At 37.2% G+C, this 26,866-nt stretch overlaps 2 protein-coding genes across 2 annotated transcripts; one reads left to right on the top strand and one right to left on the bottom strand.

Moving 5' to 3' along the window:
- The first annotated feature begins 7,511 nt into the window (after positions 1-7,511).
- LOC146333128 (tetraspanin-3) lies at positions 7,512-13,410 on the top strand. Its single transcript, XM_084719858.1, has 7 exons — positions 7,512-7,794; positions 9,447-9,638; positions 9,852-9,926; positions 10,376-10,477; positions 10,583-10,735; positions 10,938-11,021; positions 12,265-13,410. Exons 1-7 carry the CDS (start codon positions 7,732-7,734, stop codon positions 12,355-12,357), a joined length of 762 nt encoding a protein of 253 aa, XP_084575984.1. The 5' UTR covers positions 7,512-7,731; the 3' UTR covers positions 12,358-13,410.
- Positions 13,411-14,988: 1,578 nt separating this feature from the next.
- On the bottom strand, positions 14,989-25,281 carry pstpip1b (proline-serine-threonine phosphatase interacting protein 1b). The gene is made up of 15 exons (XM_084719856.1): positions 25,092-25,281; positions 24,470-24,570; positions 23,464-23,538; positions 22,799-22,833; positions 22,574-22,680; positions 21,827-21,889; positions 21,562-21,654; positions 21,025-21,070; positions 20,700-20,779; positions 20,316-20,414; positions 18,629-18,725; positions 18,284-18,380; positions 16,511-16,614; positions 15,418-15,533; positions 14,989-15,226 (listed from the first exon to the last, which is right to left on the bottom strand). Exons 1-15 carry the CDS (start codon positions 25,122-25,124, stop codon positions 15,095-15,097), a joined length of 1,278 nt encoding a protein of 425 aa, XP_084575982.1. The 5' UTR covers positions 25,125-25,281; the 3' UTR covers positions 14,989-15,094.
- Positions 25,282-26,866: the final 1,585 nt, after the last annotated feature.

The raw sequence follows: 26,866 nt of genomic DNA, 5'->3' as shown, positions 1-26,866 counted from the left end.
GGCATTTTCCAAAATAGCACTTATATAAATACAAATGTAGGCAGCTTATATAAATCACATTTTCCAGTTTCCTGAATATTTCGACATGAAGTCGATACTATCTTTTGTACTTCTGTCCTTTGCATACAGAGATGATCTGTACTCTCGATCGATAGTGGTGAAGTGAGGTGGCCCATTCTTTGCCTTGGGCTAATCTTTATGGGAACGCTATTTCAACAAGCCTCCCACAATGCCTTGTCGTCTGTTTTATATCATTTTCAAAGTGAGGGGATATGCTCCCCGTCCAGAGTACTGTGAGTGGTGGGAGGAAACACACAGATGATAATCCACTATTCCAGTGAGAGATGAAAGTTGTGTAGTATAGATATCTGGTTAACTCCACAATTGTGGCTCAATAAGTGAGTTATAATAAAGAACACAAACAGCTTCCAGTTTATTAAACCAAACTAATGTTGAGTACTATACAATCTACCTTCATGAGGGTTCTAATGTTCAGTGTTTGTTGAAAATGGTGTTGTTTCAACTTTAAGGTAATTTTGAAGGCTAAAGCATCTGGTGTTTCTATTAAATTGTCTGCACTCATTATCATAAATGGGGTCCTCACAGTGACACAAAATGACCCTTAACTTGATAACTTCATACTGCTGTATTAGTTAATTATAACAAGGTGTACACTGACATTTTAGTGTACGATCTCAATAAATTTGCGACACACAAAAAGCCTAGTTAGGTATTTTCATTCAGTTTTTTCATACTGACCATATTGACCTGAGTCTGGGTCAGTGGAGGACAACAAAATATTTTTTTCTCCATAAATGCACACTTCATTATCATTATTTTGCACAACAACCTTAAAAGAGATTCTGGAACTTTCAGGTGCAGAACATTGTACACAAGTAGGTTAGTAGGCTGGAAAATTGGCTACAATTTGACAAATAAGCCCACTCAATAGGTTACAGGAAATTTAAGTCACTAAAGGAAAGCATTCAAAGTTACATTCAAAACTTTGATGAAGAGATTTTGTAATGTAAAAACATATTATTCAGTGTTCTTTTTGGTTAAAATGGTCTTTTTGGTTAAAAGTACAAACTGTCCCTTGGTTTTTGCAGTGAAAACACTTCTTAAGAGCTAAAAATCCAGGACACTGTATTGTATAGTAATGAGTCAGCTATAGCTTATTATTTTTCTACTGATAGCAGAAACAGATTCATGGGATGAGCTGTGTGTATTTGAATGTAGAGAGAAACTTCATCTTCAAACACTGTCTAATTAGCTGAAATGTCAGGCAACTATATGTTAATCTGTTGCACAGTGAAGCTCAGTGTGTTGTTATTATTAATTTGTGTGTGCGAGCGTGTGAACGAGAGAATAACTGTCCTCTCTTGAATTCAAATTGCAGATCCAGACATGTTGTAGAGTCAGAGTGTTAACTGCTGAGGAAGATGACGTCTCGACACAATCTGAGCATTTACAGAACTCCCATGGCATAGATATATGCTTCCTCACTCCTGGGGGAATGAGAGATTCGATTTAGCATCCATGCACCCTCTGTTTACTTTGAATGTTTGCTCATATAAATGCCTCCTTCCTTGATATGCTCAGGTTTATCTAGTAATCCCTCGTTCTGTCTGTACCTACACAAATGAAAAGCTCTGTGTCTCCAAATTCACAGGAGAGTTGATGCCTGCCAAGGACAGAACCATTATAAATCTAAATTCCAGGAAGAGGAAATGTTATTCCTGCACAGATATGATCTTCTTCTTTTTTTTTTTTTTTCTTTTCAATTTTGTTGGTTGGAGTGAACCCACGCAAAAATCATTACAATTTATTCCCCTTGAAAAAATCTCAGTTAATTAGATAGGAGGGGAGGAAGCTGAGATGAGTCGGAGAAAGATAAAAGATGGCCTTAATACTAGGTATACTTACTCTATATTTAATTGTATCCAGTAGACATGTACCTGAATCTAAAGACATTATTTGGGAAAGGACAAATAATGCGATGGAAACAAATATTTCCTCTATCTGAAGTTGTTTGTTATTATTTGGCAAAAAATAATGTCTAAAACATGATACAGTAATGTCCAGAGTGCTACTTTTTACTTTTATCAAAGTACTTTTTTCACAGCTTGCCTAATTTTAATATTGTAATATTATCATAATATATTATAATGACACTGAATGCAGCAACATTGCAATTTAAGATCACTCCTTTTGACTGAGAGATAATTTCATACCGTTAGTTCATCCCTCAGTTAAAGGGGTGTGGTGGTGGTGGGTTTAAGTTCACGCAACTTAGTTTAGTTAAAAATAAAAATAAAACAGGGAGAGATAGTATATGAGGATGTGGAGATGTATTACATAATTAATTATATGCCAATATTAAATCAATTGCCTTGCCAATGAAAATTAGCAGATTATCGGCCATTTGCCTGGTTTAATGTGATGTCTGGTACAAACCACGCCCATGTCTGGTCTTCTTTCCAAACACACAGACAAATCATTTAATTAGCTGAACAGATACAGATGTCTCTGTGCACCTCTAGTATCCAACAATCTTGCAAGCTTGGTAATGGCGAGACTTTATATATGGTTGGGCTTGTCACATACCCATCAACCTAAAATTATTGGTGCACATTTATGCAGCGATTCGCATTTTTTCAAAAATGTACATATAACCATACCGACAGTTGACTCCTCATTCCTCTTAACTGACCAATATGGACCACAAGTCATCAACAGCTGCTAGGCTAAAAACAATGCTTCCTTAGCAGTGTTGGGGATTAACTACTTACTGTAATTGTTGCATGTAATTGAACTCAAAATAAATGTAATTGTAATTCAGTGCCGTTACTAAAAAAAAAATGTCATTAAATTACAGTTAACAATACAAATGTTGGTGATTGCAAAGGGGTTACATCTGAATATGAATTTTGGGTTGCCTGGCAGAGATCTGCAATCTACTGAGCGCACTCTTTTACTAAATATTTTTATTTTTATTTTCTCATATCAGAGAAACTAATATTGTTCACCTGGCTGTTTTCAACAGTTGCAATGTCATCAAAGTCATCACATGTTATCCTAAACTGCCGTTGTGTGAAAAATTTAACTAATTTTTGAAAACCTGATCTTTCACTAATTAAAGCTTTGGTTGTAAATATGCCACACGTGTCATGTGAAGGCATTTTAATTAGAAGATATACCACACAAATAGTGATATCCTGTCTAGACAACTAGGTCTGCATTCATGCAAAAGTGATTTATGATAATTTAGCATTTTTGTCACAACATTGAACTGGAAATTTGAACTCACTTGTATGAGAATAAATGTCATGTTTCATCTGAAATGTGAAAGAGGGGCTAAAATGTGTAAAGTCAACCAAACCCTTTAGTTTTTTCTGCAAGCAGGGTACGGAGCACAGGGGAGCCAGAGGGAGCTTGGCTCCTCTTAAGACATGAGCTTAAATGACCGTAAAAATTTTGGGGGTCTCTAAAGTGTTGACAATGTGGTATTTTTTCCTATGCATTTCTATGTTTCTGTATCTTCATCATCATGGATCATGCATAAAAGCTGGCTATTAGCATGAGGGTGATTCATCAGTAATTCACTTTACAGTAATAAAGATTCCAGCATGCCTGATATTCTTGTCATTAAAGCCTGGTGTCACAATTATGTAAATTCCACTCACTTAAACTCAAAGATTAATAAAAGCAAACTTTATTAGTCTCACCCAGACTACACACTGAATCAATTATTATCCCTGCCAGATGTAACCTGGTAGGGGATCATGCAATCACCTCCATGTGTGCGTACATGAGTTTGTGCATGATCATTGGACCTGCAGCTTGTCCACAACTAATCTTGAATACTACTAGATGGTTCCTTTATTTTGTTTTTTTTTTGTGCACATTCATGACTGTTTGTTGAAGGACCTCTGTGATTTGCATTAATTGAAAACCCTTTTTGTGATGACTTTTAGTCCTTTATATTTTTTTGGCCAGAGACATTATGTTTTCAGGTCAGCTTGTGAATGTGATATCTCAACACCTTAAGGGAATTTCTTAAAACTTGACACAAATGTTACTTGGACTCACTTGAACTGATTAGATTTTGATGGTCAATGGTCAAAGGCCAAGGTTATGTGTGGTTTTGATACCTGTGTGGAAGTTTGATGTTGTGATTAATTGACTATTATACTGTATATCTGCTAAAAAAACAAAAACAAAAGTGAGCTCTCCTGAGAGCCATTGCATAGTTTGCACACTATCTGTGAGTAAAGTCATGTTCTTGACTTATTCACCACAATGTTAAGCAAGCAGCCATCATTTTATTACATATGATGCAGAAATCTGTCATTTTCATAGGTGATGTACAAACTTTAACACAGCCACTCACGTATTCAGTAGAAGGTAGTGAGTTTTAAGCATATGACCCACAGTCTTAAGCGTATGTTTATGCCTTTGAGACTTTTGGCGTCCCGTCTTTGTCACCAGGCATTGTTGCTTTTGTCTTTGTTTTTTAGTTTTCTGTTTAATAATAATGGCTCAATTTGTAACCTTGATGCATAATTCACAGTGTGGATGTATACTGTGTCAACAGTCGTAGCCTTGGCTTCCACTTGAATTTGTACATGCTCACTCTTGCTCAGTCTGAACACCAAAAGCTGACAGAGACAAATAAGGCACAATTTAACTCAATAAAAACAAGGCTTTAAGGCACTAATTTTCAATTGAGTAATAAATCCTGCTCTCATAGGAGATAAACAGGTCTCATAGGTTTAAATAAAGAAAGTAGGGACACACCACATGTCTCTTACATTCATTTATTTTTGCCAAGGGACTGTGTGGGTGCCATGCATATATTATTAAAGCCTGAAACTAAACATTTGAAAAATGTATGTAGTCAGCATAAGGATTACCATATGGTTGTAGGGTGTTCTTACCAACTGTTTATACTTGATACATCTTCCTCCACATTTATTCCAGTGTAAAACTAGCAATGATACACTGCCACCCACTGGCACAAAACCCCACACTACACATGAAAACATCCCAGTGCTGATGCTGCATATCGATTTGTTTTAAATAGGATTATGTGTTCAAAAGACGGGTTTTACAAGTGCAGAAAAATGATAAAACCCTGAAACAAACCATTCGACCAACATCAGTACAAGCTGTGCACTTGCATTCAGTAGATCAGAGCTGAGCTACTGAAGGCCATATTAATGTCCTGATATTGAGAAATCAGCAACAATTTCCAGGATAAATTAATCTTTTTCCCCAAAAACACTCAATTACTAAACAGGCAGACTTGGACTGATGACACTGAATGATAGAAACTGCACTGGATGTACTTAGACACACTCTTGTTGTTTTTAATCAAATTCTTCTCATTGCTTATGACTAATTATATTCTGACCTGGGCACAAAATCAGCACCAGTCAAATGACATGCAAGTGGCTTGTCGAGCTGCTTCACTCACCAGCCAAATTACAATGGTAATCTATTGAGCGACTAGCAAAATTTGAACATTCACTGAACCAATGGTTTTCAAAATGCAGTGCAGGGACCATCAGGAGTCCTTGATTGCATTGTAGAGGGTCCCCACTGAAAGGAGGAACAGAATATTTTCATTTTTATCACATATTTTGGAATTTGTAACAACATTAGAAGCAATAAGGTTGGGTGTTTTGATTGATAGGAAGTTATTTTATCCTAACAACAACAAATATTCTATGCATTCTTGCTGGTGTTGTTTTTATGTACTTCTTGACAGTCTCTTTTGGACTTCATCAGTTCCAGTACTGCAGATTCCTTTTTCTTGGTCTGCACAGCTTTGAAGTATGCTTGAGGTCATTGTCTTGTTGGTATATGAACCCATGACCAATCAGATACAGTCCAGAACGGACTCCATGATGCACTAAGATGTAGTGGTAGACGTTCTTGTTCATGATACTGTCGATTTTCACTAATTTGCCCACACTGTTTCCACAAATGGAACCCCATACCATAATGGAATCTCCACCGTGTTTCACTGTGGGTGCAATGCATCTGGCATCAAAACGTTCTCAAGCTTTTCTGTGGACAGAAACATGATGATGCTCACTGAAGAGTTCAAACTTGAACTCGTCTGTCCAGAGTACCTTCTTCCAGTCATCAACAGTCCAGTTTTTGTGCTCCCTGGCAAATCTGAGGCGTTTCTGGGTGTCTGCAGGCCTCAATAATGGCTTCTTAGCAGCTAGTCTTCCCTTTAAGTGTTGTTCCATCAGTCGTCTGCTTATGGTCATTCTGGAGACTTTCTCAGACGCTGATCTAGAAGCATTTATCTCTGCTTGAAGATCAGCAGCGGTCTTCCTTCTGTCTCTAATACTTAAAATCTTGAGGTGTCTAACATCTGCTTCAGTTACCTTTTGTTTCCTGCCTCTTCCTTGGTGCATTTTGTAAGTATCACTCTTGGCAATTGACTCCAAAGCATACTTGACCACACTGTGAGAACACGTTATGTCTTTCCCTATTTGTCTCAGAGACCATCCAACATCATGAAGTGCTTTAATGTGGACTCTTTCATTTTCAGCGAGCTCTCAACATTTTACCATTTTGAACAGGAATGAGGAATTTCAAACTGAATTCACCTTTTTATACCAAATTTGAGCCGGTTCACTGAGCTTCTCTGAGAAGTCAGAAATTAATCAAGCATAACATTCAACCACTTTTTTCTGTTCAGGAATGCAAGTAAATAACTATAATTTGACATCTTAATCAAGAAATAATAATACACTTTACTATTTTTTTCAGTTTTTTTGCAAAACAGTAAATTTGAAAATTCATGCATAAGAATAATAATTATATTTTAGCATTAAAAATATCATTTCATTAAAGAGCTTCTATATACTGGTGTATTAACCATTATAGAAACAAAAAAAATGGTAATTATCAATGCTGTTAATTTAGGGCAGCTGTGGCATAAACCTTACACTGGGTGGTGGTCTAATAAATTTGTCAAGCACTGTATATGTTATCTAAAATGTAATTATTATTGCATTTAAGTAAAGCAAGTAAAGAAATGTATTCTGAAGTTGATTGCTTGTGTGTGTTTTAACTTTTTAAAAAACATTTATTGCAGTATTGTAAATGACTTTTGAAGCAGGGCCGGGTGTGGGGGTGGTCATAAGTTAATGCTACTAGGGGCCATGGCACAAAAAAAAAATTGGAAACCACTGCACTAAACATGACATCAAGCACAGAAAAGTCAACTTTGCACCATGATCCGAATTAAAATTCACTCTGTGATGCACAAGTTCTCTTCAGTTCTCACATTGAATTGTTTTGTAAAGAATACTTAAATGACGGTCTGTAATAAACCGTGTGACGAGTCTGCAGCGACTCGTTGTTATAAATACACACACACACACTTCAAACAAGTTGCACGCAGATAAAATAGTCATTATAAGATGCAGTGTATGTAATGTGTAATGTGTTACATCGTTGCAAGGCTCGTTGTTCAAATGTCTTCCATCTGACGGTTTGTTTTGAATGGTGATGTCATCGGAACATGTGACCGTTTTTTTTTTTTTTTTCATGTCTTTGCAGCGATTTCATTGGTCGAGCGCAGAAGAATCTGCACAGTGGGGCTGGACCACCGAAGCCATTTTATTATTATAACAGCAAAGGTGCAGGTGCATCAGTATTTTTTTTTATTGTTACAGTTTTAATTTTACAGCAGCTCTCGGTACCATGGGCCAGTGTGGGATTACTTCATCCAAAACCGTCCTGGTTTTTCTCAATCTCATATTCTGGGTAAGAAAACGGCAGATGTTTGAACAATGTGCAGCAGCATCACAGTGAGGCCAGGAGGGATGGAGAGCGTTAGCAAGCTAGCAAACTGCGCCAGAGATGCATTGCAGTGTGCGGCTCTGCGATAGACGAGCTGCTTTTTATTTCGAGATATTCACAGACGCAGTTACTTCTGTATTCACTGTGAGGGATGCAAAATGGAGAGGCGGTGATGTGACGGGAGTTACATGAAGCTACAGTGTTTCGGTAGCTGCCGCCCACAAGTTGTAGCTATGACGTTATGCAGCAGCTGCTGAGTGAAGCTGCAGTGATATCTGAGCTTAGCTGGACTTTATCATGAAATCGACAGAATAGCTCAGGTGGATTAAAGTAGACCGATATTGGAAACTGAAAGGATGAACAAAGCTCCAGATGGTTTATCTTAAAGAAGACAATCTGTCCCCAGGATGGAGACAACATATGGCCCAGTTCACATTGCACCAGTCTGCAAATCTGGCTTTGCTACTCTTAAATAAATGTTTATTAATGTGTGCAACTGGGGAATTTTCCAAAACATAAGCTCTTTATCTTTTGCATTTGTACTTCTGAATTCAAAATTGTTTTATTGTCAAGACCATAGTGTTATAAAGTATTGCGAAAGCCGGCTGTACAAGGTTTACAATGTAAATATAATTGTTCTGGATGTCAGGGAGAAAAAGACAAAAACTGCTTTACAAAATCCTACACACTGTACAAAACTACACCTCTGTATACATATACAACTCTATAATACATTATCTAACTGGATTACTGTACTGTATTGTATATAATAATTAGGACTAATTAGGGCAACTAATAACACTTAATTTCCTGCACAAAATAAGGGCTTGACATAAAAAGATGTGAAAAGATTAAATAGTTGTTGTGTTTTTCAGATATGACAGGTTAAATCGTTTCCTGAGTTACTACATTTAGCTGCATTTTCATTAAATTTAGTAAAGTGAGCCCATGCTTTTGAATGTTTTCCTTTTGTGCCGTTTATATAACGTTAAATAAATACTGATGAGCATACAGGTTGTCCCTGAGCCTAATGATATTTAAGTACTGAACAGTCAAGAATCAACACAAAGTTATCAATACCCATCCCTATTGATTAATCCGTTGATAATTTTCTTGATTAATCAATAGTCTGTTTGGTCCATAAAATGTGAGAAAGTGGTGAAAAATGTTGATCACTGTTTCCAGAAGCCTAAGAAGAGTGTTGCTTTGTCCACAACCCAAAGATATTCAGTTTACTGTCAAAGAGGACAAAAAGAATATTCACGATAGAGGAGTTAAAATCAAAAGAATCTGGACTTTTTTTCTCTTAAAAAATGACTCAAAATGATAAATCGATTATCAAAATAGTCTGTGATTAATTTAGGCTAATAGTTGACAACAAACTGACTAATCATCTCGGTTCTTATTATAATGAAAGTAAAACAAATAAAAAAAATAAAATAGTCATCATTAGGCATAATTTAACAATCGAAGCTGTAACTCTCACATGAGACCCTTGGAAGAAAACGTAAAATGTTAAAAATATATATAAATATAGAATAAAAGTAAAAAAAAATAGATGCTTCCTCTTTCTTTCTGTGTCTGTCTGACTCCTGGCTCTCTGTTTCTCACTGCAGGCCGCAGCTGGAATTTTATGCTACATTGGAGCCTATGTGTTCATCACATATGACGACTACGACCACTTCTTTGAAGATGTGTACACTTTGATTCCTGCTGTCATAATAATAGCAGTTGGAACTCTCCTCTTCATCATCGGATTGATCGGCTGCTGTGCGACAATACGTGAAAGCTCCTGTGGTCTGGCAACTGTGAGTGTGGATTATTGACCTCAAAATCAACTGAATGCAGAGGCCAACATACATACATCTTTTCTGCTACATACTAGAAACAAAGACACAAAACAGAATAATATTTGGGAATTTTTTTGTTCAATGACACTGAAGAATCATTAGTAATGTTAAGTAATCATTTTATTTCTAACTCATCTTACAAATGAGCCACTGTGCTTGTTGTCATTTCAGTTTGCTGCCATTCTCCTGCTGGTGTTTGTAACAGAATGTGTGGTGGTGGTGCTTGGCTACATATACAGAGCAAAGGTAAATACTGTCTCAGTAGAGACAGTGAAGTAAAGTGAAAGTGGGTCTAAATTTGCAGCCTTTGGGTCACAGATTGAAAAATTATCTTGTGGAGATAGAGTCAAAGTTTGCAACTATACGTTGTGTGATTTTTTTTTATTTTTTCTGGTTTTATTTATTTTTTTACTTCTATGTGTTTGTTTTGAAGATAGCATATGGAGTCAACATGTTGGCAAACCATAATATATAGTTGCATGCTCTTATTGTTTCAAAACTTCCTTTGTTGTGATTAATTAATGTTGATTTGTTTAGCTGCCCTTGTGTTACAAATCCCTTTGCATAACAGTGTTGCCCAAGGGCCTACACTGTTTTTATATTAATGTGAAAAACTGATCCTCTGAGGTAACATAAGGTAAGCAAGATGCAGTCACTGAACAGGGACAGTACCAACTGCTGCGTCTTTCTTTCAGGTAGAGGATGAAGTGAATCACTCCATTCAGAAGGTTTACAATGAATACAATGGCACCAACACTGATGCTCCCAGCCGTGCTATTGACTATGTTCAGAGGCAGGTGAGAAAAAATAATTAATTTGTATGCATATTTGTCATAGTTAAACAAATATGAAATTGCACTCTTAACTGCAAACTCTATTTTTTTTTTATATCATTCTGTTAGCTTCACTGCTGCGGCATTCACAACTACTCTGACTGGAGGAACACACGCTGGTTTAAAGAGTCGAAGAACAACAGTGTCCCAGTCAGCTGTTGTCAGCCCAGCATCAGTAACTGTACCGGCACTCTAACTCGACCAGCAGATCTCTACCAAGAGGTAAAGGCAGGATGCTCAAGTGTAGCACAGTTATACCAGCTAAAACCACAGAACAAAGTTTAATTTGTGGGTGATTTTGTTTGTTTTTTCCTGTGGCACAAACAGACATAAAATGTAAATGGTTCTCTGATATAGTTGCCTGTGCATTTGTTCTGTAAAAAATGCAGTGAAACTCTTTTAATGTCATTATTTTCTGTCTTAGGGTTGTGAGGCTCTTGTTGTGAAGAAGTTAAAGGAGATCATGATGTATGTCATATGGGCTGCTCTCACTTTTGCATCTATACAGGTAAGGAGGACAAGGAGTGTCACCAGAAAAGTGACACTACTGTATCAGACGGGAGTCCATCAGCATGAGCAATATGAACAGTCACGCAGTTTCATAAAAAATCCCTAGTTCCCTTGCTAGGATGTAAATGCTAGATAAATATTCAAATTGCAGATGTGCAGAGCCATTTCCTGGTTAATCTCAGAACAGTTGTCTTTACTGTAGTTGTGTGTGCACATGGTTTACTGTTCAGATGACATTTGTTGTGTGCAGACTGTAGTTTTTACTTGTAAATAAGTGGCTTAAATCTGAGGTTTTTAGAGTGGGAGATTGGCCTTCACAGGCTCCAAACTGTTTCCATGGAGGCTCAGTGAATGTAAGATGAAAAAATACTACATTTGTTATTACATGGAGGTCACATAGAAGAGCCTAAATGTGAGTTATTTGGTTACAGTGATAGATTAGAATTGTACGGCTTTCCCCACTTTACTCCAGTCAGAAACTGATAAATTTCTTTTTTTGTATTTGCAGTTATGTCAGACAGCAATGTTAGGCTATCTTGGCTCAGTTGTTGAGAATCTGTGGGATCAAATAACATGATCATGATCCTATAGACAGTCTGGGATTATTAGTATTAATGAAACCCCTTGTTTAAATAATACAGCTGAACTGCAGATGTGTTTTGTCCAAATTTGTGACTGGTCATGCTGCTCAAATTGATTTTGTTACAACCCAAAAAAAAAGGTGGGATTCTGGGGTTGTTAAAATTCAAATCATAGATTGCAGTTAACACTGAGTTAAATTCATTCAAAACAAATAGCTTTCTCACTGCAAAAAACATAAAAGCCTTTTTACATACCACATTAAATCAAGCAAAAATGTGCTTATTGGGAGTATAATTAAAACTGCTGTTAATTCTGTCTGCACAAAATGAGGTGACAACAGCCCTGACCTAATTCTGTCAAAGGATCTCTGCTGTGTTTAACAGCTCAGCGTGGTTGCTGCTGACCAGGAAACCCCTGCTCCTGTGACAAAGACAGCATGGCCAGTCATTTAATGTTACACTCAACCACACTCATAACACACCCTGCATCCTGTATATGTGACAAGATGAAGAACAGCAGACAGCAGTCTGATTTACCACAGTGGCAAAAGGAAATTAATCCATGAGATCAGGATGCTTGATTAGAATTAGAAAAGAACTGATTAGTTCTTGCTTCTTAATTACGCTCAAATTAGTTGCTTTTTTCCTGTTCGCTTGCAGATGCTGGGCATGCTTTGTGCCTGCGTGGTGCTGTGCAGGAGGAGTCATGACCCAGCATATGAGCTGCTGGTCACAACCAACAGCTATGCATGAAGAACGCAGCCAGCCAGCCAAACAAAGCACTCAGAAAATCAAAAGGAGCGTCACCGGACATGTCCACAGTAGATTTCAGCTGTAGTTATATAAGCTCAAGCACACCTTGCACAATTCATGATAAAGTAGCGAACACTGATGATGTGGTTTGGGTGGGAGGGGGCTTCAAGGGGAAACCAGTTATTTATTGACATGCTTTGTAAGTTACTGTTACTTTAAATGTTCTTTTTTCTTACAAATACTGAAATATTTACAGAAGCCAAAGTTGTATATGGCTAATTGATGTTAATCCAGATTTTTCTTTCCTTTAATTGTGGCTTCTTAAAATTTGCGCTCATAATGAAGTAATTTGGAGCATATGTGTGAAATTATGGTTGAGAGTGTTGTATGGAATGTATTTCTTGTGTGCTAGTTTGCACTAAGACTGGAGCTCTGGAGATATTTCATGGTTGTTGAAATGGAAAATCTATGCTAAAAAGAACACGTACACTATTCCCAAAAACTCGGTTTGATCAAACTTGTGAAAATGAAAAAACTTTTTGCCATCAGCAGAACAAATTCAGTGATTTTATCTCTTCAGTTTGTGCAGCAGCTCTGCGTTTTCTCTTAAAGTCATTTTTGGTAGAAAGACATCTTCATATTCACAAATATTCAGGTTGTGAATAATGTACAGTTTGTTTTGGTGCAGATGTTCTCTGAATCAGGCTTCAATAGTGAAGCATTGCCAATACGTAAATTGTGAACGAACCTTTTAGTCTCCAGTGCTATTAGTAGGAGTATTATCAGTGTTACCTGAAGACCTGTGTATGTGTAGATACAGTTTGTTAAAGTCAGAGAATTCCCTCTGTTTAGTTTGTTAGCTATAAACTTGCTATAAAGAACCATGACACATTATTTTGTACATTTTTGTGAAATCGTGCACCGTTTTAATATTTTTGAGCTGTTAAGTTGACCCCTGCGTATTTAGCTAGTGCTGCAGAAACACTATGATGAACAAACATTGTGTATAGAGTGGAGAACAGGCAGGAGACAAATAAACTCATTTCAACTGTTTCAGCTGTTCAGTTTCATCCATGTGGTGTGTCTGATAGTAAATATGTTCCCACTTAAACCAAACATGCAGAAGTAATGATTTCACATTTCATCTTTTGCATGAACAGTATTGATAGATTTAAACAAATACTTAAGCTGTTAGCTGACAGATTTGAAACCAGTCTCCTCAGTTACATAAATAATATATTTTAATTTCATTGAACAGTTACCACCATGGTACAGAAGCTGGTCTACCAGCAGACATAACATGTAACCCTCTATCTTCTCCAGTTCACAGACACACAAACCCAAAGAAACAAACAGAACCTGAGAGACACAATCAAACCAAGAGCTACTTCAACATGCTGCTTATCCTGAATTCAATTGTTGGATCATCCTTAAAAAACAGTTGAATTATTTGCGCAATAGAAACAGCATAAAATTATTATAAAAGAATCAACAGCAACAATCTAAGGCAATTCCAACTCTTATGATCTCTTGTAGACATCATAAAAATGGCTTTTACTAACATCACACACATCATACACATAAAAAAAGGTGAAAAGGGGACTGAAGCACACTGATCAGTTTGCAGCCTTTAACTATGCAAACAAACTATCATTTTGTCCTCAGCAGAGTCAGAATGGACAAAGACATGAGGCAGACACCTACATTGTCTTATTAGATAAGTGGGTGAACAGGATTTCAAATCTATTGGATAATGGATCAAAAGTCAGTTTTCAAAGTCAAAAGGCTGTTGTCACAAAAGAAGGCTTCAAATCACTGTGTGCTCCAGTCTCCCTTTCCCCCTTTGAAAGTTTGTCATTCTCAAACTAAGACGCTACTGATTCAGGTGCATGTTGCTGGAAGATATGCAGAGTGCCCTTTTTCAATTATACAACTAACACACTAATTGGCAACTTAGGATTTATTACATGAAATACAGCATGTTTATGAACTGGAGCTAAATCTTCTCAGTCTTATCAGTTATCTCTTTGTGATCTGATGATCTGAGTTCAGACTGCTGCTAAAAAAAAAAGTCACGTTATGAAGCTTGCACTAGTACAATTATTGTTTGTTCACTAGACTTATGTTGGAAATATGACACATGGACATTGAAATCCATTTTTAAACAGGTCATTCAAATTTGCAGCACCAGATAGTTTATCATTCTTCAGTCTCATCAGACTGTGCTCGGTATACTGTGTGTACTATACTGTGCACAGTCTGGGAAAAGAGTTGGAAGTGTTTGAATCCAAGCTGAACAATACATGAGGTAGTAGGGTTACAATGTAATATCTTTTTATGAGTAATAAATCATTAATGAATAAAAATCACATTGATCAATTCAGATATCTTTCTGGAAAGCTTTACTGTGTAAATGGTTCTAATGAAGACTTGTGCATCTTGCTCAACCTAAAATAGGTTTTTAATTCAGGTTCAGAAAATCAAGTTTGAATGCGAGTAAAGATGTGTAATGTGTTGGTGAAGTGGCATGTCCTAGTTTGATACAGGATGTATACTTGCTTGTGTTTAAAAAAAAACATGCACATGTTCTGGTGTGTGTGTGTGTGTGTGTGTGTGTGTGTGTGTGTGTGTGTGAGTGTGTGTGTGTGTGTGTGTGTGTGTGTGTGTGTGTGTGTGTGTGTGTGTGTGTGTGTGTGTTTCTATGCATATTTGTCTGTATTTTCTTGTGTTTGTGTGTTCAGATTTTCCCCAGATAGTTTCCTGGCACCAGTCCAGTCAACCCGTTTTTGTCCACTTTCCACCAGCCGTCTTCTCCTCGCTCCAACACTTGGACCACGTCCCCTCTGCTGAAGGACAGTTCATCCTCTTCCTGATTGTCAGTATGAGCAAAGGTGACAAAAGATGACAAATGTTAGTTACAGATAGACTGAAACTAAAAAGCCTGACATCTCTCACCTAAATAACTACATTATCTTTTTTCAAACATCCACTACAATCAGAGTAATGCTGATTCAAAAACTTAGACTAAATAAGACTAGGTCATGCATTAATTCTGATCACCCGTGCAGTGTATTCATAAAGTGCAATGTAGTTGTCTTCTTCAGCTGAAACGGTGACCAGTGATGCTGCATACTGGAGGCCTGGCAGGGTAGCATATCCTCCATCTGAAGTCCCAGCTGAAGAAATTACAAATGCAAAATGTTAACTTCTTTGACTTTAGAAGTCAAAGATTACATAACCTTGTAAACACTACACTGATGTCATTCATATAAGCAGTGTTTCTTCATTCATGCCTTTATTCACAAAACATCGAATTCGGGGACTGCATTATTTATCAGTGGTTTATAATAAGGTTATTAATTATGCTGTAACAACTTATAAGTCATTAATTATCAATTATAAACAAGTTATAACAGTGTTCATACACTATTGTGGGCTCACTATTGGGCAAGCTCCTGTTACTGTTTACTACTAATGAGTTACTAATACATCACCATTTATTAGTGACTTAATAAACAGTATTGCCAGAGCCTTAGTGTATGTATCTGATCATTTAATGAGTTAATTTGGTATGCTAAACAAAACTTGTCAACCATTAAGATTTGCTGATGGTGGTTAAATACTAGTAATTTATTAAAAAAATATCTGATGAAGTTAACAGCTATAAATGCTGCTGATGGAGAAGACAAAGTAAGCAATGAGATCAGAGGCTTAACAGTACAAATAAATGTAGGCTACCTGTTGTCAAACAATAGGTAACTGTTGCTCTTTTTATCTCGTATTGTAACAGCTTAATAATATTTCTAAAGTGTTTACAACCTGATTAATAAACTAATTAAACCATGTATAAATCATTTAGAGTAAAAATTGTGTTATTGCAAAGTGGTTCTGAATTCCATAGAAAGTATGGTGTTTTGCAGGAAATTCATAACACATCTAGAGCACTTTTAAATTTGGTTTTACTATGGTAGTTGCTATGAGGTCTAGTTTCAGAGTATGCAGCACAATTTACATATGTAAATAAAAAATCCATATTTTGATATTTTAATAAAAAAAAAGAAGATGTTCTCGCAACCCAAAGATGCTGAAATGTTTATTACACCCTGCAATACTAATGTGTAAGAACAATCTAACAAGTAGATGCAGTACTCACACTCATCCATAGATGACAGTGCCGACTGCGAGTTTTGTAGACTGTCCGTGCTGATGTTCACTGTACTTGAACTTGCAAGAATGGGATCAGAAGACCTGAGTGATCTAGGTCAGGAGAGATATTTAGCATAATTTAGACAGTGGCTTCTAGACGTGTTCTAATCAACAGACATACACTACCGGTCAAAAGTTTTAGAACACCAGAGGTTAAAAAAAATGGTAAGGCTACCCAAAACTGAAAAATAATGTACATTTCAGAATTATACACAAAGGCCTTTTTCAGGGAACAAGAAATGCATTAACAACTTAAAGGTGTTCTGCAGCTATGGAGGTTGACCAAGCCTTGAAAGTTGGTGCTACCAATTCCTACAGGTGTCCCAACTTTTCTTGATTCCTTACAACCCCCTCTGTCTGCATAAAAGTAGTGTTGGAGCACACTGTGGAACCATACCCTCATGAGTGTTATTTGAACAGTATTGTACTGCAGAAAGTAGTGTGTTGCTATAAAAATGGCGAGAAAAAGGCAATTAACAATGGAAGAGAGACAGACCATCATGACACTTAAAAATGTAGGTCTTTCCTACAGAGAAATAGTGGAGAAAGTCAAGGTGTCATTGAGTACAGTTTTCTTCACCATCAAAAGGCACTCAGAAACTCTTCTGAGAGTCAACAGCTTGTGTGATAGGCGGCTCACAGGACAACAGCTTCAAGTACAGCTTAATAGTGGTCATAGTAAGCAAGTTTCAGTTTCAACTGTGAAGAGGAGACTTCAAGTTGCAGGTTTGACATGTCGAGTTGCAGCAAGAAAGCCATTGCTAAGACGTCAGAATAAGAAAAAGAGGCTTGCCTGGGTCATGATATACTGTCAACGGACTACTGAAGACTGTGAGAAAGTGTTATGGACTGATGAATCAAAATTTGAAATCTTCAGTTCATCACACAGGATTTTTGTACGCCGTTGAGTAGGCAAAAGGATAGTTACTCAGTGTGTGACATCAACTGTCAAACATGGACGAGGAGGCGTAATGGTCTGGGGTTGTTTTGCTGGATCCAGGGTCAATGACTTGTACAGAGTGGCTACCACAGCATTCTGCAGTGCCATGCAGTACCATCTGGTATGCACCTAGTTGGTCAGGAATTCATCCTACAGCAAGATAATGACCCAAAACATAAGTCCAAGCTATGCCAGTCTCCAGACTTAAACCCCATCAAGCTGGTTTGGGATGAACTGGACAGAAAAGTGAAAGCAAAACAACCTACAAGTGCCACACATTTATGGGAACCTCTGCAACAGTTGGGAAGAACTTTCTGAAGAATATTAGATTTCCATTGTAGAAAAAATGCCACGAGTGTGTTCAGCTGTTATATCTGCCAAAGGTGGCCACTTTGATGAGTCAAAAGTTTAGAATTCATTTTGGTTTATAAAATGATTCCATGATTTATTTTTTAACTTCAATTGTTTATTTGTTCTATGCTTTCATTTCAGAGTACAATGAGACATTAAACTGTATAATTCTCAATAAAAAACTGGAAAAATTGGGGTCTTCTAAAACTTAGTGTATAGGACTAAATTCAAGCTGCATGTGAAATGGTTTTTGTAGGTTTAAAAAGTAGAAGTAGGTACTGAAGAAAGATGAACCAGGAGTAGAGGCAGCATTTTCTTATTGCCACAACAGCCTGGCAGAATTGATGTGTTGCTTTTAACCCTCGTAAGTATTACAGTAACAGTGCTGTCTCCCCTTGATTCCTTCTCCTAAGGTGGATTGTGTCAGACCTCATCAACATGTCGTCTCCTCCTCCCGCAAAATGAGCTTGGCCATTGCTGTTCCCAGATGTCTCTGCCTGGTTGAAGCTCTCAAACAATATGGGCTCTGTGAAGGGAAATGGGAAGCTGCTCATTTGAGAAGTGAGATCAAGTCGTGCTTTCTGTCTGTGTGTCGATTGAAAGAGAAAGGTCCACAGTTGAAAGCACTCTTAGCCCAGTTCCTTTGTAAATGGCACTTCTTCCTTACTTCTCAACTATGTCATTTTCTTTGAGCAGGAAATGACAATCTATATGCTGAGTTTCCTCTAAAGCTTTTTCATTGTGTCAAATGCCCAGCCCACCATGACAGCTCACCTGGAGGCTTCAGTCCTGTGCTCTTCATCTCTATGAAACAGTTGATGTCTGTTGCAATGTCACACTGCTCCAGTGGCTTTCTCACCTCCTCGTAAGACTGATATTGAAACAAGAACAATTTTTTTGAAATCAAAACTGTACACACTGTTCCTGTAACTCAACAGATCAACCATGCAAACTATTCTTTGGTTAGAAACTGTCATCTCACATGCAAAGCGCGCTTTGGCTAAATCATCCACTGAGAGACAACATGCATGTTTTAATTTTGCTGTCAAGACTGAAGCTACGTATCTGCAGTCATGGGGAGTGCTTCTATGTTCACATGGGTCCCATGTTCCCAAGGTCCTACTTTACCAGGGTCCTATGTTCTCCAGTGCAATATTCTGTTAAGAGCGCATATATGTAGAATTTAGGAACATAGGACCTTGGGAACACAGCACCCTTTGTCACATTCCCATCATGTACCATATAAATCTGGGGAACATAGGACCTCAGGACTTTAGGAATAACTACTAGCCATGCTAGCGTTGAGGCTGTACTGTGCCATGTTGCATCACACAGTACCTGGTTCACCTTCTTAGTTTTGCCTGTTAGCATACCAACATTTGCTAATTAGCACATTCTCTCTGGACTATGAAGGTCTATCTAAATATAACATTTAATTGCAATTCATCCAGTGATGTCCAGTGGCTGTTGAGAATTTTCAGTCAGGACAAAAAGCGGTGGTGTGACCAACATGAAAAACATTTCCATCCATAGAGCTATGTCACTACATGGCAAAACATTTAATCCAGGTTTAAAAATGTAAGCTCATTGTACTAAAATGTAGCCTAAACTCTTAAAATTATTTTGTAAAAGTCACTTGAGAGAATGCTTTTGCCAAATTGGTATGTGCATATGTCATAATATCTCCTCCGATAAAGACTTCAATTTAAACTTTTGGAGCTTAATTTTGCACAATACAAAGTTCCTTAATTGTTCTTTCTGATGGTGTTGATATGACCACCTAATCAACGTAAGTCCAATATTCACTCTTTTAGCTTTGTTTTGGTCTCTACCAACTCTTGGGGGGAATATCTGTCTCTTTAGCTGTGAAATGCTTCACAGGCTCTAGAGATGAAACAATATGAAAATAACATATTGTGATTGGAATGACCAAATTTAATAAATATGGTTATTATAAGTATTATTATTGGTTCAACTGTGCTGTTCCTTAATATTCAAAAGTACTGATACACACACCGACATAGTTTCACTAAGATTTATACTGAAAACCTCTGAACAATTTGAAATGGCATCCTGGCCTTTGCAGTCTCAGTGTTTTCACTGATGCACAGGTCATACGTTTCCAAGGTCCCCTGTTCTCCAGTTCTACATATGTGTTCTCCTGGGTACTGTGTTCCCAAGGTCCTATGTCCCCAAGCTGTATATAGCACATAATTGGTTGGGAAAGGGGTTAACACAGAACATAGGTCACTGGGAACAAAGATACACTCCTGTACAAACCCAAATCATGCCCTAACTAAACTGCAACTTTATTAAATTCCTGATGATAAAATGACATCTGTACATAAGTTCTGAACCCGTGCCTGAATTAAAACCAAGTGTTTAAGTGATTCACTGGGGTGACATTGTGTTTGAGTCCAATTTATATAAATCTATATAAATAAAAAGAAATTGAGCTCACCTCATCATCTTTGACACACTGCATGGAGAAATGATTGCAGTGGTCCCAAAGAGCATACCTCAGCATGTTGATCCGATCTCCCTCCAGTTGCTGAAATACCTGAGAAACATGTACACATCACTGGTTTCTACTGTATTACATTCTGCATGGAGGACATGACAATTGTAATGTACCAGAAGCTTAAAACAGAAGTTGATCTGTGTGATGAAACATGTTATCGCATGATTGTGGGTTTGATTTTTGACATGTGACGTGCAAAATAAAACAGGGGATGTGGCGTGAGGTTTAGTGTGAGGTTACAAGCTCTTGTTCGGGGTTGTGACTATTTTAGAAGTAGTTTAGTGCGAAGTTTAGTGCGGGCAACAGGAATATAGTTCACAGTACCTCACATGTGCTTCTGTGTGTTTCCTCCCAGTCCTGGCGAACACTTTCAAGCTGAACAATGTTGGTAAAGTACAGCTTCTCTGAAAGAAAGTAGAGTATCATTACAGATATACAAGTAGTAAGCAGCTCAGCAATAAACATGTATGAAATAAATCAATTTTCTCTTTCAAAATGTATCAAATAAATAATTTTGGAGGGCAGACTTTGCATAAAGTATTCTTTAAACAGAGAGAATCACTGGTAGCTGTATTGAGAAATGTCATGAATACAGGATATAGTGTGGTGGTTAAAAATAGAAACTGAAGATGATGATTCTGGGTCATACCTGCTTCATTTGCTGTCTGTCTGCATTGCTTGGCCCTGTGACGAGCCTGTGAAATTAACATTACACAGGAAACAGCATGTCTGACTAGTGTGACTGATCACAGGAAGTGACATATATGACTAGTATTACTCTGATCACAAACTTCAGTACAACTTTATCACATTAAAACATCATAATCATCATATCAAAAGAGACAAAACATGTAAGACATGTCAAATCAGGATCATTTGGGAAATTTCCCAAGATCGAACATACTAGAGATGACAGATGTCACAGAAGGACATGAACATACTTCAGTTCCTTCTCGCTGATTGTTGCACGGTCACTGCGCACAGTTGCAGAAAACACATGCCAATAATGTTGCCCTACTATCAACTGGAAATGTGTACTTCATGAACAAAACTGAAGTGATTTCATTTTCTGTGCTGAGGTGAGAGATCGAAATGAAATACTTTTGTTTGTATCTGAATCTCTTTAAACCACAAACTCTTGTGGCATTACTTTCTTTGTGAGGTACAGCTCATTTAATTATAGCACCTTGTCTGGGTTTTTGGATGTAACACTTGTCTTCTCAGCCCCCTGCTCTGCCTCGTCAGCCTCCCTGCATCTCAGCTCGTAGTTCTTCTTAGACTGTCAGAAAAAGAAACAGAAACCACAGATGTCCCCCCGGGGACAGGAAGAGCTGTGTAGTGTTAACTGTTCATATCAGTGATGGTCATCTACAGTATTCCATCAAATCAGTTTCTCTACAATGACAAAATGAGTCATGTTTGATTTAAACACTACAGTAAATGGTTCCTACCTCCATTGTTTTCTTGTACAAAGTAACCTTTTTCTTCTGAACCTTCTCCATAATGCTCTGAAACTATAAGAGGAAATAACAGGGTTTAAAATGAACAGATTTCAAGATTCGGATTTCATTCTCAGGTCACGAAAACAACTATTCTATATGTTCACTAATGAAAACGTATTTAAGTACGAAACGCACATAAGTATGTTTTCATTACTGATAATTACATTCCAGCCCAGTTTCATTCCCAGCTCGTCAAATACTGATGTGTCATCACCACTCCTTGGTGACTCATACAGATACACGTGGTACACATTAATGCCTGAAACGCACCAGGCTTTAAAGTGACTTCAGTGTAAACCTATCTGAGTAGTTTTGGTGCAATCACTTCAGAAAGTTAATCACATGTTAAAAAGGTTTTCTGCAAAGCAACACTGTGTGATGAGTTGGGATGAGAACGGGTTGAATATTACATTTCCCCTAAATTTGACATGGTCATAGGATTGAGGCAACATTCCTATAATTTGTTGTTAACAAAATTGAACATTACAATCTTGACAGGTAGGACTAATTGCAGCACTCTTTTATTGCGTTATATTGATTAAACAGGTCCACCTGTGAACCTGTGAAATCTGCACACAGGTGGAGAAGAGGAGTTTCTACAGTGCATGCCTCAAGTGATAGCCACCAAATCTAACCTCTATGTTTGTGTACAATAAGTCAGTTGTTAAGCAACAAGCAACAGAAATTGCCCAGTACCTTCTTCCTCTGCTCTTTCTGCCGCTCTCTGAATGTCTCAATCTTTTTCACCTCCTCTTTCAATATATCTGCCAATTGGATGTGAAAGTTCCCGATGTTCTCAATTTCTGCAGCCAAAAATATCAAAACAGCAAAATGGATAATTTTACACTTTGCACAAATTAGAACAATGTTGTTCTTTATATGTTGCAGTATTTAGTGCTTTGGTTGACTGGATGAGCTTACGTGTTTTTAATTGTTCAAAAGATGCCCTCAAGGTGCTGAAAAAAAAAAAAAGATAAGAAACATTTCAGTGACCGTTTGCATTTTCATGTCGGGCACAAAGAGGCAGAAGATTAAAATAAACTTAACCACCTAACATTTTTAGAATTCGTTGCTCAGCATCATGTGTTTCTTTTTATTCATTTTCTAAGAACACAGTCACCAAGAAGCTCAGTACAACTTAACTGTGTGACTGCTGATGACTAAGTGACTACAACAGAGCAGTTTAAACACCTCTGACATTTACTGTAAGAGGGCAGACTGTATTTTAGAAGAAAACAGGAAACTGGCAGCAGATAATGACCTCCTGTATACTGAGACAGGGGTCGCTGGAGTGCACACACACACACACACACACACACACACACAACAATACTGTTTCTCTTTTTATCCTCTTTTTATCACACAGACACAGAAATTTGTGTTTCCTCCAAATAGATAATGACTCATAGTGTCTGACGGATGTTTTATAATTTATGTTTCTGGTCAGATTCAATGGGCATTAAACTGTATTTTAAATTCATCGTGTTATCTTTCAACAAAATGAATATGTGACTTTTTTCCACACAAGATTATTTTGTACCAATATACAAAGTCTATAGTATGTGAATGTCAGTTGGTGTATTTACCTGATCTCAGCGTGTCCTCCCGCTTTGCGAGCAATAGTCACCAGTTCTTTCCCATACTTCTCCTCTGCAAGTGCCCTGTACAGTACGAACAGACAGGCACCCAGAATTTGTTTTAGCATTTGGTTAACAGTTAGTAAAACTGAACTGTCTAATAACTCTAACAAAAAGGGACACAGTATGCATCACTGTATTCTGCCTTGATGTGCAGATACCATCATGTGGATCCTTCACTCTGTTAATACAGATAAAAGCTTGAGAGGCTTTGTTCATTCACATGACACAGTGCAGACTTTTATATGTTGATGTTTTGGAGCCAGAACCTTACTATTTACTTTAGTTTACTGAATTTGGGAGTCTGTGAAAGATCAGTTTAACTGTTAATCTATTGTGGGACTACCTGAACATCGGTGTGACCGATTACGTGTACTGTTAAATCAAGTTACCACTAGAAATTTGACATATTTTTAGCTCAGTTAACAAATATAGTAATCTTAGGCTCATATTATGGAGAATAGTTAACCGTCTATTGTCTCATGATAATAACAAAAACTCCAGTCAGTAATCAGGTAATAAAATGGTTTTGTCATTGTGAGCTGTTTAATGTCGGAACAGAACTACTGTCTTTCTAATAGAAAAATAAAATGTTCCTGCAGGAAACTGGTCACAACAAGGTCTGTGGATTATCTTAAGTAACCAGGTCATGATTTCTGGAAAGAGACAGTGCTGTTGGAATTTTCAAATGTATTTTCTTTAGCGCTTTGAGCACCTCAAGCTGAGTGTTATTTAATTCTATTATAATCGAGTGAAGGCAAACACCTCTATGGCTGATATCTCCAAAACTTGGCAGCTCACACCAAAACAATCTAGATGGATAAATAGGTAAAAAAAAAATGTATTTTTGAACCTGGGGTGAATGGTCCCTTTAATTACACAACAATCACAAAAAAAGGAATGTGGTTTAAGAATTTCTCAAATCCCCAAGTTACTGAAACTAGTGAACTACTACCTCATCTTTAAAAGCTCCTCCACATCTTTACACATTTGCCGTCCATCTCGTAACCTCTGGATCACAGCATCATAGCCGGCATGACAAGTGAATTCAGACCCCTGTATTTAGAAGACATAGAAAAACAAAAAATACAAAAGATATATATACTGCACAATAAATTGCTCAATAACTATTGCCACATGTTCCTGAGTCAATCCTGGACCTCACTATGTGGTAAAAATGGAGAAGTAGCAAAAATAGTACTGTGTGACAAGTCAACATACTCAGTACTTCATCAAACTAACCTTTCAGTTCAGTAGAGCAGATTGTAAAATAAGGCAAAAGCAAACACATTTTACACACCTAACAGTAAGTTGAACTCTAAGGGAAGACATGTAGCACAGAGTAGGAAACAATTTGTGGTCAATACTGGTCTATAAAATGTTGTTATTTACAGTTTACATTATGTGATATAAGACTGGTACAAGTTAAAATATAGTATACTCATATATTGAGACCATGACAATATGAGTGTTAGTTTGTTTTGCAGGTGCTTTGCAGGATTGTAATTTATCAATAATCTTTCCGTTTTTGACAAGGAGGGCTTCAGCACAACAAAAGACCACAAAGATAGACTCACCCAGAAAGCATCTTTAAACATCAAAGGTGCCATCTCAGTTGTTACTTCCTTGAACTGAACGCCGTTGCTTTCTTCACTTACAGGACTTAAATGTTCACAGACAATTTGAATAAAATTATTGAAGGTGGTGGATATACATATACATATATGGAGCCAAGTATACCACGTCTGAAACCACGAGTGGCCCAAACGTCAGTGAGTCAGTTTGAATGAGGAAGAGTTTCTGTCCCATGATGTCACTGACCACACTCAGCTCAGCCCATGTGCAAGACAGGATCTGTTTCAATATCACTGAATGTTGTGTACAGGTTTATAAAACACATCTGCAGACAATTTATACCACTGCAGATGTGTATATAAAGTGGTCTAGCTGCAGCTAAAGAAAGTGTTGGTTTGGTGATTTACAGTGACAAGCTAGTTTCAGTCACAGCTGGTGTGAGTAATGACTGATGGCCTTAAGATTTATCAGCTGCACTTGTCACTTGGGTCTAGAGTGCACATTGATTATATTAGATTATTAAGATTATTTCAAAATTTACCCAATATATTAACACTTTCATATTAAATACAAATAAATGTGAATAACTCTAGTACAGATCTAAGTAGGGGAGACTGGAGACTGTTGTTACCAGGGGTTAGTTGTCACACTGTTAGTTAAACCAATCAGAAAAGTGATCTGCAGTGATCTAAGTAAATATCATACTCTCCCATTTCCTTTTTGAGATTGCAGGAGAAGTAGCAGAAGAAGTTTTTAATGCTTTGCTTTCCTTTGCTTTCATTTGCCTTGCATTCCTTAAAGCCCACGTGATAAAACAGCAGCTTGTGGTGGGGACAGTTGTAACAGTTCATTAAAATGATAAGAATTTCTGCATAGTGCATGGAATACTTTGTAAACTCAAGGCAACAAGAAGTGTAAGTCAAGTGTGTACGTTGTCATTTCTGGGTCCACACAGCCTGCACCCCAGGGGCAGTCATCTGCATTTGTCCAAACTGTGACAGTGGTTGAACCCTGGCACTGATTTTTTTTCCACCTGTCCCTTTAAAAATGGAATCAGTAGGATTTTCTGAAATGTAATAAATGCACCACAACATCTCTAAATGTCAAACACCAAAGTTCAGGCTTGATAAAGCCTCCCAAACAGAGGCAGAAGGCACCATCTACGCAGATACTTTTTCACATTTATATTACATAGTAGCAGTGGTGGACAAAGTACTCAACCCCAGTACTTGAGTCAGAGTATAGATACTCCTGGTCAAATATTACTCAACTACAAGTGAAAGTTGCTCAGTCAAAATTTTTTCTCAGTTAAAGTACTAGAGTACTTGGTTTTAAAAATACTCAAGTATTCAAAAGTACAAATTACAAAGTACATTTTCTAATATCAATACATGCTGTATTGTTTTCATGATGCATTAACAGAAGCTTGTAACTCTCTGAAACCATCTAATGATGCACTGACTTGTTTGTAGAACCACTCTGCTACACAAAGCCTATAGAAACACCTATAAAAACTTCAGCATAGAAATACAATCAAAAACAAAAAGGACAGCTATTGTTATTTTCTGATGTAACTGTATTAAAATCACTGCATAAAAGCAGTTTGAAGCTGACTGTAAGGAGTTCTCCAAGTCTGTTAAATAACTGAGATTTCTTTCTGGCTTCAGAGGCAGTATATACATGAATTATGCTAATTATTATTATTATTATTTTTTTTTTTTGCACAATCACAGATTTAAAAAATTTAATTTTAGGCCTTTAAAAGTCTTACTTTTTT

Source organism: Lutjanus erythropterus, chromosome 1 (genome assembly GCF_056507025.1).
Source record: "Lutjanus erythropterus isolate fLutEry1 chromosome 1, fLutEry1.hap2, whole genome shotgun sequence".
In the NCBI taxonomy this organism is placed as follows: Eukaryota; Metazoa; Chordata; class Actinopteri; order Lutjaniformes; family Lutjanidae; genus Lutjanus; species Lutjanus erythropterus.
The sequence above is the reverse complement of the archived record's forward strand: the minus strand, read 5'-3'. Positions and strand labels throughout refer to the sequence as shown.

Coding starts and splice junctions, on each gene's coding strand:
- LOC146333128 (XM_084719858.1), top strand. CDS start 7,732: ATGGGCCAGTGTGGGATTACTTCATCCAAAACCGTCCTGGTTTTTCTC. Junction 7,795..9,446: donor TTCTCAATCTCATATTCTGG/GTAAGAAAACGG, acceptor TTCTCACTGCAG/GCCGCAGCTGGAATTTTATG. Junction 9,639..9,851: donor GCTCCTGTGGTCTGGCAACT/GTGAGTGTGGAT, acceptor TTGTCATTTCAG/TTTGCTGCCATTCTCCTGCT.
- pstpip1b (XM_084719856.1), bottom strand. CDS start 25,124: ATGGCACCTTTGATGTTTAAAGATGCTTTCTGG. Junction 22,681..22,798: donor TTTTGAACAATTAAAAACAC/GTAAGCTCATCC, acceptor TTTTGGCTGCAG/AAATTGAGAACATCGGGAAC. Junction 15,227..15,417: donor TTTATGAATACACTGCACGG/GTGATCAGAATT, acceptor ACTGACAATCAG/GAAGAGGATGAACTGTCCTT.